Source organism: Colobus angolensis, unplaced genomic scaffold, assembly GCF_000951035.1.
Source record: "Colobus angolensis palliatus isolate OR3802 unplaced genomic scaffold, Cang.pa_1.0 Scaffold13, whole genome shotgun sequence".
NCBI lineage: Eukaryota > Metazoa > Chordata > Mammalia > Primates > Cercopithecidae > Colobus > Colobus angolensis.
Genome location: NW_012114252.1, coordinates 5,671,176 through 5,685,495, shown reverse-complemented (window position 1 = coordinate 5,685,495; position 14,320 = coordinate 5,671,176). Strand labels below are relative to the sequence as shown.

General features: G+C 44.8%; 1 protein-coding gene across 1 annotated transcript in view; it reads left to right on the top strand.

Annotated features, from left to right (window-relative positions):
• The window catches only part of ABCC4 (ATP-binding cassette, sub-family C (CFTR/MRP), member 4), a 237,785-nt gene that overhangs the window by 35,086 nt on the left and 188,379 nt on the right, over nt 1–14,320 (top strand). Inside the window, exons 5-8 of the mRNA XM_011933938.1 lie at nt 2,559–2,648; nt 3,744–3,907; nt 5,363–5,488; nt 6,505–6,754. Coding sequence (XP_011789328.1) covers nt 2,559–2,648; nt 3,744–3,907; nt 5,363–5,488; nt 6,505–6,754 — 630 coding nt within the window. The remainder of the gene's footprint in view (nt 1–2,558; nt 2,649–3,743; nt 3,908–5,362; nt 5,489–6,504; nt 6,755–14,320) is intronic.

The following is a 14,320-nucleotide window of genomic DNA, read 5'->3' as shown; positions in this document are numbered from 1 at the left end:
TCTGGGGCAAACCCTCTGCTACTCAGGCTCACAAATTCCAGATGCTTCTACAACTTGGAACAACCATGTCTTCTTCCACAGCTCAGTGAAGCTGTTCTGTTTGGGCAGAAAATGTCCCCAGGCATAAAGCCAGGTCAGTCCGGGGCCACCACCTATATTTCCCGTCTCTTGAGGCTCACAGCCCTGTGTTACCTCTGGTCCGGTGCCTGAAAACAGCTGTCATATGTTTTGCTCGGCGTTACAGTTTTCCAGGGGAGGGCAAGTCCTCTCTCATGGTTGGAAGCAGAAGCCTGGCAGTTTGCTTGTCAGCTGTGTCTTCCTAATTTTTTTGAAACGGAGTCTTGCTGAGTCGCCCAAGCTGGAGTGCAATGGCACGATCTCAGCTCACTGCAACCTCTGCCTCCTGGGTTCAAGTGATTCTCCCGCCTCAGCCTCCCTAGTAGCTGGGATTACAGGCAACTGCCATCATGCCTGGCTAATTTTTGTGTTTTTGTAGAGATAGGGTTTCACCATGTTGGCTAGGCTGGTCTTGAACTCCTGACCTTAGGTGATCTGCCTGCCTCAGCCTCCCCAAGTGCTGGGATTACAGGTGTGAGCCACCGCGCCCGGCATGTCTTCCTCATTGATAATATTCGTGGCACTTCATGATATTTTTTATCCTATCTGGAGTATGAGTGATTTTATTTCAGCAGATCCTTAATTTCTGAGTTGGCAGTAGAGTTATCATTCACTTGGGTTAACTTCTGTTACAACCCGAGTATCTGCCCAGCCTTTTATTCCACCTCTATACCTGGTCATGTATTACTACTGGTAATACATGAATTACAAGTAGCCCTCCTGGTGCACACAGAGAACTTTGTCTTTTTCACAAATTGGCATCTGTGCCATCTTACCTAATCCTCATTGTCGGCAGCAGATGCCATCAGTGGATGATGGTTCAAGTTGGGCACAGTTGATTTCAGATTTCTTGAAAAGGGTCAGCTTAGGCTTAGAGTTTGGTATTGACATTTTGCTTTTATTTTGTTAAAATTAGGTGTCAAATTAACAGACTTTAAAAGTGTGGTGTATTTTCTGCATGTGGGATTAACATACTTGTATGTAAGATCGGCTTTGTAAGTATTCACAGATAGTTTGTAGTCAGTAAGGCATTACGCTCTGTTTCTTTCCTGCAGGGGCAGGCTGGTCTTTCTCCTTCCCTCTCTTCTTCTCCCTCACCTGCACCTTTTCTTCTTTCTTTGTATTTTATGATTGATTCACTTATATTTGCATAATAGCATTTAAAATTTTTCTTGTTTATTTTTTTTGTTTTTGAACAAAAAACAATCTCAGCTCACTGCAACCCCCACCTCCCGGCTTCAAGTGATTTTCTGCCTCATTCTCCCAAGTAGCTGGGATTACAGGTGCACACCACCATGCCTGGTTTAATTTTTGTGTTTTTAGTAGAAACAGGGTTTCACCATGTTGGCCAGGCTGGTCTCGAACTCCTGACCTCAAGTGATCTGCCTTTGGCAACCCTAAGTGCTGGGATTGCAGGTGAGAGCCACTGCGCTTGGCCGTTTTTTAACTTTTGAAAGTGTTTTCACTTCTATCTGTCCCTTTTTTTTCCATTCACATAGCCTTGGTTGACAGTCTTGTTGCCTCTTGCCTGGACTATTATTCCAGCAGCAACTCATTCTCTTTCTTCCAGTAGTCTCCTGGCCAATCACTTCTACTGTTTAACCTTCCTTAAGTTGAGTTTCTCCCTCTAACTTGAAAAACCACACATACTGCTCCATATTGCCTTCCATAAGCTTCACCTGCTTCAGCCAGGTTTGGGGTGCTCTTTATTCAGCAGCCCCTACATCCCCCTTCTCCGTACTTCTGTCCTAGCGAGGCCTCCCCTGCGGCACCCTTCCCTTCCCTCCTTAAAGTCCCTCCTTCATCGTCCAGGGTCTCTACCACGAGTTCTCTGTGCAGGTCACAGTTGAATCACAGGTGTCTGGACATACCTAGCCCTGTTTCCCAAGGCGAAACCCATGACTGTGTCCCTGTATCTGTTGGGGCTCCTGGTGTCCTCCAGATAGTTGATACTCTGTAAACATTTGTCATTTCGCATTGATCACATTGAAACCCTGTGATCCAGGCAGAGTGAAGAGAGTAAGGCCCTGTGTGTTTAATTATGTTGCACATCGCATTAATGATTGGTATGGATTTATAGTCCACATTCTCTCATTTCATTCCTTTGACAGCCTCTCTGTTCTTCTCTAATTTGGCTCAAAATTACTTTGGTTGGCTCTTAAGTAGAAACTTACATCATTTTATACTTGGGGGCATGTCCAAATTCATTAAATGAAGTGAGAGATTTTTCTTCTTCTTTCTACCCCTCGCTTTGCTGTCCTGGTAGGACACAGCTGCCACCACTAAAGGTACTGGGAGGGCCAAAATGCTGGTCGTTAGAGCTGTTGTCTTGGGTTATCTGGTCTTGACATCACACAAGACTTCCTCAGATCTGCTGTGTCCTGAGCCTGACTTAGTATCACTGTATGAACACAATTCTCTACCTACCTCTTTTATTTCAGGCACTTCGTCTTAGTAACATGGCCATGGGGAAGACAACCACAGGCCAGATAGTCAACCTGCTGTCCAATGATGTCAACAAGTTTGACCAGGTAAGCTGCAGTTCAGGGATCCTTTTTCATTGCATTAAACACCCCTCTTCCCCCTTTTATTCTTTCTGGAGACGGGCTCACTCTGTTCACACTGGATTGCAGTGGCAGGATCGTAGCTCACTGAAGCCTCGAACTCCTGGGCTCAAGTGTTGTGCGATCCTCCCGCCTCCGCCTCCCGATTAGCTGTGACTACAGGTGTGCACCGCCATGCCCAGCTAATTTCTCTCTTCTTTTGAATTTTCATGTCAGATGGGCTAATGTGCCAATGTCATGACAGAATTCAAGGGTGGCACATCTCACACATGTGCATGAACACCCGACTGTCATGCTGATCAACTACAAAAGGATTTCTGGCTAATTTCTTTTTTTATTATTTGTAGAGAAGGGATCACGCCTTGTTGCACAGGCTGGTCTCAAAATTCTGGCCTCAAGTGATCCTCCCACCTTGGCCTCCCAAAGTGCTGGGATTACAGGTGTGAACACCGTACCCAGCCAGTGTCCATTGTTTAATACTTACCTTGTGGAGGTATCATGTTATCCAGGGTATTCTAGCTACTGGCCATGTCCATTTTGCACTAGGACCACTTTTTTTTTTCTTTCCAATTATTCATTCACAGATACGAACTAAAGCCTCCGCTCGGTGTCAGGGACAATGAATAAGACTTGGTTTCTGTTCTGAAGAAGCTCACGGCCTGTATAGGAGACAAATACACAAGTAAATTACTGGAGTATGTGGTGGGCACTATAGTACAGGCTTTCTTAGGGTACTGGGGAGCCCCAGGGCATATGGGAGCTGAATTCTGTGGCAGAGAGTTCTGGAAAATGCTCAGCTCATCAGTGAGATAGTCACTGATCAAGATCTTCTAATGCCGCTGGTCAGATTCTCTTTCAGGTCTCCCAGATCCGCTGTTTGTTTCCCTAGAATGGCTTCATCTGTGGTGGGTGCTTGGATTTCTGCTTTAGCAGGTCTAAACCTACTGTGGTCATTTCTGTTTAGGATTTGCCTGTTCTTTTCCAGCGGATCGTTTCTGTACTGTGTTCTTACTTGTTTTGCTTTTCTAGAGTCCTAAGAACGCTCTGTCTTTTTCTGTAAAGGTGACAGTGTTCTTACACTTCCTGTGGGCAGGGCCACTGCAGGCGATCGCAGTGACTGCCCTACTCTGGATGGAGATAGGAATATCGTGCCTTGCTGGGATGGCAGTTCTAATTATTCTCTTGCCCTTGCAAAGCTGTTTCGGGAAGTTGTTCTCATCACTGAGGTAAGAGAAATACTGGTGTGAAAAATGTCATATCTATTTGGTAACATCCACAGTCTTCCCGATGCTTTTGTTCAGAAACAAACTAAATGCCTTTTATTATCTCTTTGCATATGTTGCAGCTCTTCAGGCTTAGCCAAGGGGGCCTCCATCCTTATGCTGAAGTCAAATCTTCAAGGGAGAAAGGTGAAGGTATTCACCGGCTCCTTCCAGCCAGCTTTTCAGGCGCTGTGGCCGCAATAAGTAGAATGTCCTTAAGCAGAAATCACATATATAGAAGTTAGTTAAACATATAATGAATAACGATAGATTGAAATATTTCATAGGCTCCATTCTAGCTGCATACATCTTTACTGTGCTTGTGTGAGAGCTATTTTCACATGTATATACATGTGTGTGTTATTTTTACTTCAGTATTTCCATTAAATTGTAAGCTTCCCAAAGGCAGGGTGAATTTTAATGATGTATTTATAAAATCACACAGTCCTAGTAGCGTATGTGTTAGGAATATGGTTGTTGGCTGGTCGTGGCAGCTGACGCCTTTGGGAGACCGAGGCAGGTGGATCACGTGACGCCTGGCCAACATGACAAAACCTCGTCTCTACTAAATTTAAAAAATTAGCTGGGTGTTGTGGTACATGCCTGTAATCTCAGCTACTTGGGAGGCCCAGGCACAAGAACCACTTGAATCCAGGAGGCAGAGGTTGCAGTGAGCCAAGATTATGCCAGTGCACTCCAGCCTGGGTGACAGAGGTAGACTCTGTCTCAAAAAAAAAAAAAAGAAAAATACAGCTTTTGGTCAAGAGGTTAATGATGATAAAATAAATTAGACTTGAAGCAGGTCCCAATGAATTGGAAATGAGTCATTGTCAAGGTTGTCAGCTGGATTGAGAGGAGCCACTGTTGGAAGTGCATTGAGTTCTTTGTTTTATGCTTTTGCTTACGGTGTATTTTCTACTTAGACCTTCCCCTCTTTGCCATCTGGAGAAACAGTCCTTATCCTTTGAGGCCCCGTTCAAATGCTCCCAGTCCTCTGAGGCTTTTTTTTGCTCTCCTCTTTCCCAGTGGAGTTAACAAACAGCCCTTTCTTTTCTGCTCCCCAGCACTTCATTCTCATTTTAGTCCACTCCACCCACTGTGTTACTGTCAGGCGCGGGTGCCTTTCTGCCTTCCCTGCCCACCTGTGAGCTGCTCCAGGGGACAGATTACCTCTGACTCATTTTCATGTCTTCCTCAGCAGATACTACAAATTCTCCAAAATACTTATTGAGTTGGGATAGATTGTTGACTTCGTAATCGAAGTCTTTTTCTATTTGTATTTTGAGTAGGACCTGTCTGTGTTGACGGAAGCAAAAGCGCTGTAGGGAACCATGCGATGCGGGTCCCTGCCTGTGCCTGCCGCTGATAAGGGCAGGCTGTGATCGCTCAGGCTCATCTCCTGTGTCTGGTCCCCCTTAGGAGTAAAACTGCAACTTTCACAGATGCCAGGATCAGGACCATGAATGAAGTTATAACTGGCATAAGGATAATAAAAATGTACGCCTGGGAAAAGTCATTTTCAGATCTTGTTACCAATTTGAGAAAGTAAGTTTTTGTATACATTGTACCATATTTTTGTACTTTTCTATTTGCTATTCTTGTCAAATGGTTTTAGAAGTTTTACTATGTGTTCACATTATGGGAGGTTCAGTACAATGCATCCCACTCCCCACGCATGGCAGTTGGGTTAAGTAGAATGGTGGAGAATGTTCTTTTTACTTGGTCTTCCATTACCATGTTCTTAAACAGAAAGCATGTATGCTTCTTACTAATACAGAAGTGAAATTCCAAATGTTTCTGACTATCCCAAATCCCAACAATGATTCTAAGATGTTAGTATTTGAGAATAATGGTGTTTAAAATAAAACTATGATTTATATTAATGTAGCCAAATGGACAGGTTATAGAGACTGGGCATATCTATATTGGACCAAACTCTATGAATCAGTATTTTTCATTCCAAACAGGCATGGAAATACTGTTAGTTGTTCTTTGTGTTATTAGAATTTTTGGGGGGCGGCTGGGCATGGTGGCTCACGCCTGTAATCCAAGAACCTTGGGAGGCTGAGGCAGGTGGATCACCTGAGGTCAGGAGTTCAAGACCAGCCTGGCCAACATGGTGAAACCCTGTCTCTAGTAAAAATACAAAAAATGTGCTAAGTGTGGTGGCGCTTGCCTGTAATCCCACTACTTGGGAGGCTGAGGCAGGAGAATCACTTGAACCAGGAGGAGGAGGTTGCAGTGAGCTGAGATCGCACCATTGCCTGGGCGACAAGAGTGAAACTCCATCTCAAAAAAAAAAAATGTTTTTCTGGCTTTTGGATTAAATATTTGATTAGTTGTTGCATTCCAGCACATGGTACTTCTTATGATTTTCTGGGTAGTTCCTGGCCACTTCTCACCTTTGCACCTTTTTGTTGTTGTTGTTACCCAGGATGGTCTCAAACTCTTGGGTTCAAACAATTCATCCACCTCAGCTCCCAAAGTGCTGGGATTGCAGGCGTGAGCCACTTTATGTGGCTGACATCACTGCTTTTTTAAAAACCTGTACTCTCTTCCAGGAAGGAGATTTCCAAGATTCTGAGAAGTTCCTACCTCAGAGGGATGAATTTGGCCTCGTTTTTCAGTGCAAGCAAAATCATCGTGTTTGTGACCTTCACCACCTATGTGCTCCTCGGCAACGTGATCACAGCCAGCCGCGTGTTCGTGGCCGTGACACTGTACGGGGCTGTGCGGCTGACGGTCACCCTCTTCTTCCCCGCAGCCATTGAGAAGGTGTCAGAGGCAATCATCAGCATCCGAAGAATCCAGGTTGGTGTCAGATGCCATTTTAAAGTTAAAGTTAAAGTGCATTTGAAGTAAAATGATGTCTCCTTTTATTTAGCATCTCTATGTTCCAGTGTAATGACATTTAACTCTCTCATAACCAAAACGTGCTGCCATTCCACAATGTTGTGTGTACTTCCTTATCTTAGATAGAGCGCACTAAAGACAATGCAAGCATTGTGATCATTTATTGGGAGCAACATAAACAGCAGTGGCACAGGGCTTTTGATGTGCAGGTGGTAACTGCAGGAGTGATTAAAATGTTTAAGCTGTCTAAAAGGAGGAGAAGCAAATAGATTTCATCTGTTATGTTAATGCAGATGAGAAAGTAGCGAGTATGGGTTGAGTATGGTTCTTCTGTGGGCTGGAAGGAAAGAGCTTGCTGGAGGTCCCTGCTTCTTGGTCAGGAAGCAGGGCCTCAACTTCACTTAGCTATCCCTGTTTGAAAATAAGTTCTTTCCTCTGTAGATGTTTTCCTTGTTAATTTTTGTGCATGCCTTTAGGATCTCTGCCGTTTCTTTCCTATCCTCTTTTCACCTTTTTCTTACTGTTGATGAACCTAACTCTACCAGACTTCTTTCTTTCCAATTGGTTGATTTCTACTGCCTTGCTCTGTTTGTACTACTGTAACAAAATACCTGAGACTGGCTAATTTATACATGTTAGACATTTATTTCTCACAGTTCCGGAGGCTGGGAAGTCCAAGATTAAGGCTCTGGCATTGGTGTCTGGTGAGGACCATTCTCTGCTTCCCAGATGGACCTCTGTGTCCTCGCAATGTGGAAGAAACAGAAGGACAAACAGGGCCTGTTTAGTTCCCTCCAGCCTTCTGTAAGGACGCTGATCCCCATCAGGAGGGCTCTGCCGTGGCGACCTAATCACCTCTTAGAGGCCCTACCTCTTAACACTGACACTGGGGTGAAGTTCCAGCCTATGAATTTAGAGGAGGTACGCCCATTCAAACCATAGCATCCACTTCACACACCATCGCCTTTTCCTAAGTAGCTGTCACTAAATTGCCAGGGGCAAATAATTTATATCACCAAGGTAAGGTCCTGGCACATAATGTATGCACAAGTATTTGTGTGTTTATGAATAAGTTGAAAATTAAAATAAATTGGCTTTGTGAGAGGGCCTGGCAAGAACTTGACTGTCTAAGCTTTTCAAAAATCTGCTTTGTTTTATTCCTGATTCTTAATAGAGATGGATGCCTAAGGACAGACTCGAGTGAACTTAGCTGACACTGGCTGTGATTATTTTTTATTTTTAATTTTTTGGTTGAGGAGAGAGTGGGGTGGGTGTTGCCATAAAAGCTAAGATTCTTTTTTATGATGAAGTTTGTTTTTTAAAGAAGAGATCTTGCTGTGTTACCCAGGCTGGAGCATAGTGGCTATTCATGGGCAGACTCCCACTACTGATTAGCAAGTTTGTATTTCGTAAAAAATATTACCTATAAAACAGACCATACAAGGTCAATTCTTATCCTCATTCTTTCTGACAACAGCTTCAGGTAACACTGTGAAGGGATGGTCCATGCAGGTCAGTAACACTTTTTTCTTACAGCTTTTGCATCTTGAAAGAAATAACTTAGAAATATACTTTGACCAGAGTGTCTTTCTGAGTGTGCGGGACACCTTTTTCAGATGGAAGGGCCACGTGTGTATTGTGCTGCTGTAATTCTCTGACTGCTGTTGCTGCCCCTCACTGTGATTGCAGGCGCTGGTGTGTGTACTGTGAACCAGGGCTCTTGGAAGCCTTTACATGTTATTTCATGTTATCCTCACAATTGAAGGAGATAAGCATTAGTGTCCCCACTTTACAGAGAATGAAACTGGCTCCTGTAATAAGTTAAGGAGTTTGCCTGTCTTAGAGATAGGAATCTGTTCAGAACCATGACTTCTTAACCATTGTTACGTTGCCTATTGTATTAGTCTGTTTTTATATTGCTATAAAGAACTTCCTAAGACTGGGCAATTTGTAAAGGAAAGAGGTTTAATTGACTCACAGTTCAGCGTAGGTGGTGAGACCTCAGGAAACTTACAGTCATGGCGGAAGGGGAAGCAGGCACTTTCTTCACAGGGCAGCAGAAGGAGAAGTGCAAACAGGGGAAATGCCAGAGGCTTATAAAACCATCAGATCTCATGAGAACTCACTGTCACTAGAACAGCATGGAGGAACCGCCCCCATGATCCAGTTACCTCCACCTGGTCCCACCTTTGACACGTGAGGATTATGGGGATTACAGTTCAAGCTGAGATTTGGGTGGGGACACAGAGCCAAACCATATCACCTGTGTTGCTGCCTGAGGATCCTCTGGTGTGGGATATTCCCTTCAGTGTTCTTTTCCTCATCTAGTCTTACTGCAAAAACCTTGAAAGCTTCTCTGTTTCCTGTGGAGTCCTGTTTTTGAACCCTAGGCATAGGGCTCACCCGGCCACATTGTGTGTTTCCCAGCACATGACCCATCTCTGTTCCTGCTTTGGGGTCTTTGGCTCTTTGTGGCTTGAGTGTCCTCCCTTCTGTCCTTGATTTAAGCAAGTGCTACTAAGCCCTCCGGCCAGGTCTCAGGAGCCTGGTGGTACATTTGTTCCTGCTGAGCAAGGCCAGTATGGGGCAGCTCGGTGCTGATGAACACATAATGGGCACCAAATGCTGGATGAACAGAAGCAGCAATCATAGCAAAAGGCTGGGACCCAATACAGACCCAAGGTGGTCCAGGCTGTACCATAAGCCAGAGGAAGGCCGAGTGAGGAAGCAGACTCGAGTTGAACATTCCCAGAACACCGGGCCCTGTTCAAGGGGGTTGTGAGGGTCCTCAGTTCTGGGGAGCTGGATCTTTTTCAGAGTGGACTGGATCAGAGTCTCCACCTCGTTATGCGTGTCCCTCTGTGCATCTCAAACCCCACTGGACTTGGTCAACCGGCTCTTGTAAGAGAGGGGCCATGTCTGACATTAAATGTAGACCCTCCTGGCCGGGTGTGGTGGCTCACACCTATAATCGCAGCACTTTGGGAGGCCAAGGTGGGCAGATCACTTGAGGTCAGGAGTTAGAGACCAGCCTGGCCAACATGGTGAAATCCCGTCTCTACTAAAAATATAAAAATTAGTCGGGCGTGGTGGTGCATGCCTGTAATCCCAGCTCCTCAGGAGGCTCAGGCTTGCTTGAACCCAAAAAGTGGAGATTGCAGTGAGCTGAGATTGCGCCACTGCACTGTAGTCTGGGTGACAGAGTGAGACTCTGTCTCCAAAAAAAAAAGCCTCCTGACTGGCTTCCAGGCTGTGAAACAAGTGGACTTTCCTTGGGCCATGTGGAGAAATAAAAACAGTCTTACTTGGTTAATAAAATTAGTCTGTCTTCCTGGCCATTATGAGATAAATGAAGGTTAAGATTAAGACCATGGGGCTTTATATGAACAGATAATAGCTGGTGAGTACTTACTAGGTAACAAGGAGGGGCCCAAGAGCCTTATGAATATTCACTCCTTTTACTAGTGTAACTCCCTTATCACTCCTACATTACAGATAAAGAAACTGAAGTCTGGGGAGGGTGAATGGCACCTCCTCGTTTTAACAGTTAATAAAAGGCTGATCCAGGGCTTCAGCCCAGGCCGTCCCGTCTGTCTCAGAAGTGCGGCCATGGCTCACGTCCCAGCACTTTGGGAGGCCAAGGTGGGCGGATCACTTGAGGTCAGGAGTTCTCGACCAGCCTGGCCAGCATGGTGAAATCCTGCCTCTACTGAAAAGACAACAACAACAAAAAAATTAGCTGGGCATGGTGGTGTGCACCTGTAATCCCAGCTACTCTGGAGGCCAAGGCACGAGAATTGCTTGAACCCGGGAGGTGGAGGTTGCAGTGAGCCAAGATCACACCACTGCACTCCAGCCTGGGTGACAGAGCGAGACTCCATCTCAAAAAAAAAAAAAAAAAAAGAAGTGCACAATCTTACCCCCACATGCACAGCATAACCTGAATGCAAATGTCACTTCTGTGCGGCAGCCATAGGAAATAATGGGGCAAAGAGCAGCCCCGACAGGTAGTATGGGGGGGTGGGACGCAGACCTTGGGTCCTCACCAATTCTCTGGGCCTTGGTTTTCTTGTCTCTAAATAAGGGGATTGAACTTAGTATCGGGAGGTCATTTCCTGTTTTGTCTCACTTATTTAGAAAACCATCTGTATTAGTCAGAGTTCTCCAGAGAAGCAGAACCGATAGGGCCCACATGTATGTACATGCAGAGAGACATTAGTAGATTGATTTATAAAATTTTCTCACGCAACTTGGAGGTGAGGTAAGTCCACAATCTGTGGGGCAGTTGACAGGCCAGAGACCCTGGGAAGAGCTGATGATGCAGCTTGAGTCTGAGGAGGACAGTCTTGAGGCAGAATTCCCTTTTCTTTGTAGGTCTTTTTTTCTCTTAAATGCCTTCAACTGATTGGGTGAGGCCCACTGACATTATGTAGGACTTCAAAGTCTACAGATTTAAATGCTAGTCTCAACTGAAAAATACTTTCCCATTGATATCCAGACATGTTTGACCAAATATCTGGGGACTGTGGCCTAGCCAAGCTGACACATAAAATTAACCATCACACAGTCTTTTTTTTTCTTTTGAGATGAGTCTCGCTGTGTCAGGCTGGAGTGCAGTGGCACGATCTCAGCTCACTGCAAGCTCTACTTCCCGGGTTCAAGCAATTCTCCTGCCTCAGCCTCCTGGGTAGTTGGGGTTACAGGCGTGAGCCACCATGTCCAGCTAATTTTTGTATTTTCAGTAGAGGCAAGGTTTCACCACGCTGGCCAGGCTGGTCTCAAATTCCTGACCTCAAGTGATCCACCCGCCTTGGCATCCCAAAGTGCTGGGATTACAGGAATGAGCCGCCGCACCTGGCCCATCACACACTGTTTAATCCTCATCTCTTCTTTTGGGATCTCCACAGGTGACTTTGTCCTCATTTTTCCCTTAGTATTGAAGCCATTTGTTTATAGATTTCTTTCCCTTCCTAAACTCTGAACATATAAAAGGCAGACACAATGCCTCATTCATGTTTATATTATGTATACATTGCAGGTGCCCAGAAAATGTGTAAGTGAAGTCAGCCTCCAGCTTCATTACGTCTGTGAGATTTGGAAAATGCCTAACAACTGAGCATTATTTTAGTGAGAAGTGATGACTGTCGTTCTCTGCTGAATTATGTCACACATCAGAGAGTGTGGCATGAAAGGGATCCTGCAGACGATTTTCAGGGAATTGTCCAATATGTGGCTAGCGAAGAAATCCTTAAGATTTTTTATTTTTATTTTTCCACTAAAATGCAACTCACTTGTGTCTAAGGCTGGAAATTCCTGTTCATGTAGATAGATGTATGCATGCAGTAAAACAAACTGACCAGCTGGGAATTTTACATTTTCCAGTGGCTAACTTTGGCAAGGCGCTCTGTGTCCAGATAAAGGATGCATCTTTGAGTTGGGCAGGAAACCTTAATTTCCCCTCACGTACATAGTTTCTGGTGGGTAGATGGGCCTAGAGTCCAGCAGTAGTGATTTTCAGTAAAGGAGAAACAAATGGCCAGGCATGACTGGTAAGAAAGCGTTGGTGTTAGTATGGTGAGCTCCTTCATGGTGGTGTTGAAGTCACTGTTGGAAGTTTTGTTTGGTCTTGTTTATTTGTTTTTTCTGCCTTTAGAACTTTGTGTTTTTTCAGCCTGGATGGTTCTTGTAACTCATTTACAATTTTGTCCCCTAGTTCATCAGAATTGCCTGATGTACTGATTAAAACTAAATTATTACACCTTGGAGATTCTGTTCACCAGGCATAGGTTGGGGCCCAGTATCTTTTGTTTGGTTTTGTTTTGAGACGGCGTCTCGCTCTGTCACCAAGCGGGAGTGCAGTGGTGCGATCTCAGCTCACTGCAGTCTCTGCCTTCCAGGTTCAAGTGATTCTCCTGCCTCAGCCTCCGGAGTAGCTGGGACTACAGGTGTGCACCACCACGCCCAGCTAACTTTTATATTTTTAGTAGAGATGAGGTTTCACTATGTTGGTCAGGATGGTCTCAATTTCTTGACCTCGTGATCGGCCCGCTTTGGCCTCCCAAAGTGCTGGGATTACAGGTGTGAGCCACCCTCAGCCCAATATCTTTAGAAAGTGTCCTCGTGTCCCTGAAAATATGCTGTCTTTGGGAAATCTTGCCCTAGTTGTGTGATAAAAAAGCACACAAGGTCAAACTATGTGTAGCAAATATAAACGAAGTCAGGATCACTTAAGACTAAAATCAGTTGAGAGGAAGCACACGGACACCTGTCTTGGTCTATGCTAGGCTTTTGGGGGTTAAGTTTGGAATGTATTCATTCACTTAGTCATTGACTCCACAATGTAATTGAGCACCTGGCTTAAGCTGGCACTGTGATAAATGCTTAGATAGAATGGTAAGCCAATGCACAGAAGTCTTTCCTGCTGGGAATTTCCTCCTGGGAATCAGCAAGTGGGGGTTAATAAATAACCACGTAATTAAAATCAGTGCTCGTGTGTCATTGTCTTTGGAAGGCAATGTCCGAGATGCCATGAGGTGCTTTGGTAGAGATGCCGATGTCATTGTGGAGGTGTAATGCTTCCTGTGAAGGCTCAAGAAATAGCCTGCAGCATTGCATGTGTGGTAGTGGAGGGACATGGGGAAGAGTTCGGGAAAGGGAGGGGCTTGGGGCAGCCAGGAGGCTGATGCCCTGCGTTTCCCTGGGGGTAATTATGTGAGAAAGCTCTTAATGTTCAAGAAAATCCACATATTTTAAATTCACTCTGGCTGCAGCCTGGGAATACATTGGGGGCCGAGAGTAGAGGCAGGGAGATATGCCAGGAGGCTGATGCAGCAAGCAGTCCAGGAAGAGGATGATGTGATTTGGACTCAGGCCAAGTAGAGAGCCTTGGATAGATTTGAAAGCCATTGGGAGCATATCCTTATTTGGGTGTGGGGCAAGAGGAGGGATTAGTCAGAAGGAGGAATTGGGGCTACTTTCGTTCTTATGGCTGCAAAATCTTCTTACCTGGGTTCACTGAAATATGGAATACTAGAAGAAGACCAGATTTAGGGGTGAATTTGGCTGTGAAGACTGGGATGCTTTAGAACTGTGCAGGAGTTTGCTACAAGACCCACTGATGGGGTCTGCCTGGTTCTGCCTCCTTTCCTATTTCTCTAAAAATGGAGGTTGTAAATGATGAATGTAATGAATTGATCCAATGTTCACTTTTCTTCCTTGCCTCTCATGTGGATGTGTTAATGAACAATGAGAAGGTGAAAAATGGCATCAGGAGAGGAGGAATAGGTCTGCCCGATATATCGATCAGAACTAAGTGAGCCTTGACCGTAGATAGACCAGAGCTTGGCAGACACATAGAGTTTAGAAAACGTTGCATTGTTAAATTTCTTTTTTAAAAATATTTTTATATTTTAATTTTAATTTTTTTATTATACTTTAAGTTCTGGGACACGTGTGCAGAACCTGCAGGTTTGTTACATAGGTATACATGTGCCATGGTGGTTTGCTGCACCCATCAACTCATCA